The sequence below is a fragment of the Python bivittatus genome, unplaced genomic scaffold (assembly GCF_059951505.1).
Source record: "Python bivittatus isolate LINGU-HERP-01145 unplaced genomic scaffold, Pbiv_v1 ctg000080_np1212, whole genome shotgun sequence".
In the NCBI taxonomy this organism is placed as follows: Eukaryota; Metazoa; Chordata; class Lepidosauria; order Squamata; family Pythonidae; genus Python; species Python bivittatus.
Genome location: NW_028277035.1, coordinates 75,386,704 through 75,392,949, shown reverse-complemented (window position 1 = coordinate 75,392,949; position 6,246 = coordinate 75,386,704). Strand labels below are relative to the sequence as shown.

Here is a 6,246-nt window from a genome sequence, read left to right as displayed (position 1 = left end):
CACTTTAAGATGAGTGGACTTCAACTCCCAGAATTCCCCAGCCAGCATGGCTGGCTGGGGAATTCTGGGAGTTGAAGTCCACTCATCTTAAAGTGGCCAAGTTTGGACAACACTGCATTAGGCTATCCCTTTTCCTAATAAGGCATTAATCAACCAATCACATAATAATAGAAGTTCAAGATTTAGACAAACATTTTCCTCCACCCCCCCCCTTCTTCTTCTTTCTCTTCTTCTCCTTCTCCTTCTCCTTCTCCTTCTCCTTCTCCTTCTCCTTCTCCTTCTCCTTCTCCTTCTCCTTCTTGTTATGTTTTCTACTGATCGGGAGCCATCCATAAAACACCACCATTTTGTGATTGGCTTTTGCATTCATTCTTAACTGTCATGAGAGTCCTTGAAGCAAGGACAGTTCCCTGCTCTTGACATGTTCGGCTGATGAATTCCATTCACACAATCAATGCCTGTGTGAAAAATAGTTTGCCAGTTGATAAAAGGCAGCATTGTTCTGACAAAATATGAGCTATATGAAGCAATGCACCTGACTAAATTCTCTCTTTCATAGTTCCATGAATCCAAAACAATTTGATTGCTGTTCCACTTTATATATTTTATTGTAGGTGGCTTCTTCTTGATCTCTTCACAATATTGCAAAGGACATACATTGCAGAACCAAAAGACCTCAGTGGAGTGCACTATGGCATTTAATACCTATGTATTTGGGGGGGGGAAATTAACAAATAAGACAGTTTTGAGGGAAACAGAATTCTTCCAGCAATGGGTAGATTATTAGAGGCAATTAAAGAGGATAAAACAAGCCTGAAGGTCTACAACAAAATTAATAGCAAGATAAGCCTGAAATGGTTTAACCAAATTATTTCTGAATTCACTCTTTCTCAGGATTCTGTGCAAGTTAATATTACCCAACATTTCTGAAACTGGTTTTCGAGACATTCTCTGAAATCTTTAGCTTTCTTATATGCCCAAGCAGATTCATGCTCATGCATTTCCTTCTACCCTCCGTATTCTCCAAATCTGTTCTGCCTTTGACCACCAGAGCTGATTAAAGGGAGTACGTTTAGGGTAGCTAGCAAATATTTTTCCCTCAGCCAATGTACAAAAATGGATATCTTCTTTAGTCTGAAATCAATTTCCAGTATTCAGAGATAGAGCAATAGGGGCTCTTTCACAGCCTTTTGTTAGTAAAAATAGACTGACCACACCTTCAAATCTACTGGCTAATCAGAACCAGGTTATGATTGTTCCTCCACCATTTTTCATTAGTTTATATAGTGAACCAAATCTAGTATTAAGCTTTCTCTAATTTCCTCACAATGTACAAGCTCCACATGAAGTAACTAATTTGGAAGCATTAAGGTGATTTTTTTTTCTGATGTGCTACTTTGATATAAGCAAGATATTCTGATGTGATACATCCAATCCTTCACCACCAATTTAAAATAAACTTCCATATTGACTGTGTATGTTAGCTTTTAGTAGCCTCACTTAAACTCTTCAGGTACCCGGCCTTAGCTACTTACCTATATGCACTGTCAAATAAATCTATGTGTAATTTTCAGTTTCACTTAAATAATTCACATTTTCTTTAACATACTTAACAGATTACAGATCTCTAAGCAAAGGAAATGAAGAAATGAAATGATTGTTGTAAGGAAGTCTTCAATATTGCTCACAGTTTAGACTAAGTCCAGTTACACTCAGTGAGATTTATTTCTAAACTGACATGCTTAAGATTTTTCTGTTAACTGTTAGCTTGTCTGAAGTTATACATCTCTATGAAGCTTTATGCTCTCTACAGAATTTTTGAATTTGGGCATATATTTGGGAAAACCATATCAAATTTAATAGGCCATATTTAAACTAAACATTTTCTTGTGTTAAATCTAGTTGTGAATTACCTTAGTACATAAATGTTTTTAGAATGTTTCCTGAACTTAATGCTGGTAGGTAACAACTTTCACAGGATAAAAATTGTATGCAAAAATAATAATACAGACTTAAATAAATAAAATATTTTAATTTCATTATTCTGATACAGAATTTTTTGCATATCAACATATTTACATATGAAGTCAGATGCTTCAGAAGATTTTCAGATGTTTAAGAAATATAACAGGAAACTGGATTTCAAACTTTTATGATATTGCCAATAGTACCTATTTTTGCATGCAGCAAAATGAATTGCATCTCCCTTGGTCTGCCAAACATAGATGATGGGCTGTGTTCCAACTAGCATGTCTCAGGCCTACCTCAGCCCATCCTTGTTTGTGCTGATAAAAATATAAAGAAACTATATTTGTCTATGGAAACACTTTGGCTATTGTTAAGTATAATATCTTAATAATAAGGTTAGAAAGTATATTCTAAATTTCCTCTGGCAAACGTCATCACAATAACCAATAGGAGACTTCATTCATGAAATAAGTAACGACACAGAATTCTTCACGACCCTTCTGCTAAAAATAGATGTCATCATTTTTGAACTCTGGTAAACATTTGTATTTGCTTGGAGAAATCCGGACACAAGCCAAGTTAGGTATGCAAGGACAGCTGTGATGCATTCTCCTTCCCCAAAATGGAATCTGGAAAGAAATATTTAAAGCAAGAGTGACAATAAGAAAATTAAGCAATCTGTTGATTCAATGCTCATTAACATACTTTCCATACTTCAAGCTGCTTCACAGAGATACCAAACCAATTATTCTATCTTCTTTGTGGTGCATTATTTTCTCATGTTGATGTTAACTATTTCCATAGCATGATATTGATCACTGCGTGCATCAGTAGCAAAAGTGACCACTATTAAATTTTGAAAGCATCAGCTTAGAAGAACCAATTTAAAGTTTCATGTATATGGTAACTCCCACGTGGCCATTTCTTTAGATGAAACATTTCAGTATCTTCATCCAACCATACGTTATGGGTTGGTTTCTCATTTGTGAGAGAAGTGTCTTTGGTGCATAGCCCAAGATACTTATGTTAGTTACACATATTGTACTGTTATCTCTGTCTCTTTAAAGAAGAGACATGGACATACTGGAAAACAGGTGGTAGTAAATATGCATGCTTAATGAAGAGGTGTGAAGCAGTAAATACATACAAGAAATTCTTCTGTCTGTGTCACTAGCAATGAATAGGATAGCATATTTTTTTTAATTCATCAGTTAACAGATATATTTATGATATAATGGTGCCTTCCCCAATCTTCTGCCTTAAGGATGTGAATTCTGGGGGTGCAATCCCTACACATCCAGAAGGTACCAGGTTTGAGAAGTCTGATATCAAATTAACATTTCAAAAGCTTAAATTAACAGATTTGATCTGATTTCCAGATTGATTTAAGTCCCACTGAAATTTATGCTACAATGTATTCATGATTTTGTTCCCACTTATTTCAATGGGGATTAAGTCCAACTAACAGTTGGATTCAACTTTGAAGTTAAAGGAAGTTTTCAAAATTAAAATAAAAATATGTAACATCCTCTCACAGTCACGTTCTATGTAATATTCTTTGTATAATACTTTATATTTTTAAGTATAAGAGGAACTTTAGTCATTGTGACCATGATAATTTAGCTCAGAAAGGTGGTAATCAGGAGCACAATTACTATTACTATTCATAATAGAAATGAAAGTACTCAATTTAAAACAAGTATCCTAATGTTAGGAATAGACAACCTGATTCCTTCCAGATGTTTCAGACCATATCTTCCATGTTGTCTTGCTGACTGGGGCTTATCAGAGTTTAAATTCAATCCATCTGAAAGGCACCACATTGGCTGCCCCAGATCCAAGGAATGTGTTTCAAATGTGGTTTTTAAGTAATCTGTCTTCTCTGTCTAGAAGAACATGAGAGGCTTAATTATCTTAACAGTTTGCCTATTCAAAAGACTGATTGCTCCAAAAATCACTGTAAAGTACCTTAAAGGAGAAAAGAACAAGTAAAATTATATAATAAAATGCCGTTTATGTTCTATAATGCAGAAGACTACTTTGCCTTAGATCTTTTATAAGAATATTGTACAATATGAACAATGGTAGATAGAAAACTTCCTTAACTTTTGCAATGAGAATATTATTTTATGCAGTTTGACTTACAACTATCTATCTATCTATTTTATTCTCTGCTGTCAGTTTTAACATTATATAAGCACCAGAACATTATATAACACACTAACTTTATGACTTAGAGGATGACAGTCTTCTCCAAAGATGCCCATTGGTGTACAAATTCGAAGGCTTTGAATCCAGAGACTAACAGCACAGCACATGCCTCCACCACACTGCAGATCTCTGTCACAAGCCTTAAATGTAATACATAGATACATAGCGTTAGATACAAAAAATTACTAAAACTATTTCAGGCTGTTCCAACTATTTTCCCATATATCTAAAAACTTGTATTTTAGAGAGATGTTGCTTACATAAAGACAAAATCAGAGAGAAATAAATCTGAGCAAGCAACTATTGTAATCATTTGAGTTAACTCACATTGCCACTGCAATGTTTAATGAAGGTAGTCACTTCAGACCAGGGCACTGCTCTGCAAACGTCTTCTAGAGGAATCCTAGTGGTAATGCTGTAGAAGCTGCTGCTCCTCTAACAAAGCCAGCCACAGTCTCCATTGGTACCAGCTGGTCACTGGAAGAATGAACCAGGATGACACATGCTGTGACCCATCTATTGATGCAAGACCTAGAAATGCATTTCCCAGGATCCCTCAAAAAGTCTCTCTGTCTTGCATTCTCCAGGCATATATTTCAAATAAACGTTTACATATAACTTATTCCAGACCTACCCCTAGGGTAAAAATTAGACAAAGACTACCTTAAGTGGAAAACACACAGGTCTCCTCTAAAAGAGGTAGCTGCCATTTTATCTACCAGCTCCATAAGGTAGACCAGACTAAGAAACAGACACCATGTGGGCCTCAATCTACTTTTATTAGAACAGCTGTAGTAACAGAATTTTGCAAGTCTGAATGTGCTTCCTCTTCTCCCTCTTTTATCTTCATGTGATTTTGGGGGTACTGTCTGAGGCATTTCTGTTCTCTGTCATTACAAAAGGGTTGACTGGGGGAACTGCCTATTTTTCCCTGTCTCTTTGAAGGACTTCTGAGTGCAAGGATCATTTTGTCTGCCAGAAGGTCTGATAATTTAGTCAGACTGCCAAAACATTCTGTGTCTTTTTCATATAGTCTGCCAACAGAGAGGCTAGATATCTCTTTACCCAGAGAAATAAGCAATACAGGTAGTCCTTGACTTATGACCATTCATTCAGTGACCATTCGAAGTTATGGCAGCACTGAACAAATAGTACTTATGACTGGTCCCCAAAGTTACAGCTGTTGCAGCACCCCCACAGTCACGTGATCAAAATTCAGGCGCTTGGCAACCCACTTGCACTTATGAACACAGGGGTGTTTCAACTCCCAGCCCACCTATCTTCCCCCCATCTCCTTGGTGGCAGCGGCATTGGGGCTGAAGTAGAGGCCCGGGGCCTTCAGCAGTCTCAACTGGCTACAACTCACCCTGTGCTGCAGCCAGCCACCCCAGCACGAAGCCCCAGCTGCCCTCACCGGCCTGCGCTCCACAGGTCCTGCCACACCCAGATGACCATCACCATCTTCCTCCCGTTGTTGATGAGGCCCACCTCACCTAGACCTACGTGAGGCAGTTGCTGGGTACACCAGGCCTTTTTCCCGATGATGCTCATGCCATTCTCCAAATGCCATTCTCATAATGCTTTGGAAGGCTTCTGAGGCCTTCTAAAACCTTGCAAGAAGGCTGAACCTGCCATTCTCCTAATTGCACATGCCATTCTCACAATGCTTCAGAAGGCCTCAGAAGCTTTCTGAAAGCTTTCAGAAACATCACAAGAACAGCGGGCATGATTTGGAGAATGGCGGGTGCAGCCTTCTCATGACATTTTAGAAGACCTCAGAAGCCTTCCAAAGCTTCATGGCCTCAGGAAGAAGGCCTGGTATGCCCAGCATCTGCCTTGCATAGGGCCAGGCTGGGTGCACTGTTACACACGCTGCTCCCAGGTTCGGCTTATGGTCACTCACTCACACGCTCACAGCCTGTTGAGGCACGCGGATCTTGTCAGCCCCCCTTGCTTTCTACCTGGGTTTTCCAGATAGGTGCGGCTGGAGCAGACAGACACACAGCCCTGGTCAACAGCTGGGAAATAATTAGGGATACACACAAATCACTTCCAACCGAACACTGA

At 38.4% G+C, this 6,246-nt stretch overlaps 1 protein-coding gene across 1 annotated transcript; it reads right to left on the bottom strand.

Moving 5' to 3' along the window:
- Positions 1–2,275: 2,275 nt before the first annotated feature.
- On the bottom strand, positions 2,276–4,343 carry PROK2 (prokineticin 2). The gene is made up of 2 exons (XM_007432356.2): positions 4,194–4,343; positions 2,276–2,597 (listed from the first exon to the last, which is right to left on the bottom strand). The coding sequence occupies exons 1-2, from the start codon at positions 4,341–4,343 to the stop codon at positions 2,472–2,474; spliced, it is 276 nt and encodes a 91-aa protein (XP_007432418.1). The 3' UTR covers positions 2,276–2,471.
- Between the last annotated feature and the right edge of the window lie 1,903 nt (positions 4,344–6,246).

What these genes read in the sequence shown, in the direction of transcription:
- PROK2 (XM_007432356.2), bottom strand. Translation starts at nt 4,343, where the DNA reads ATGTATCTATGTATTACATTTAAGGCTTGTGACAGAGATCTGCAGTGT. An exon ending in GTCATCCTCTAAGTCATAAA is followed by an intron (nt 2,598 to 4,193) that starts GTTAGTGTGTTA and finishes ATTTCTTTCCAG; the next exon opens with ATTCCATTTTGGGGAAGGAG.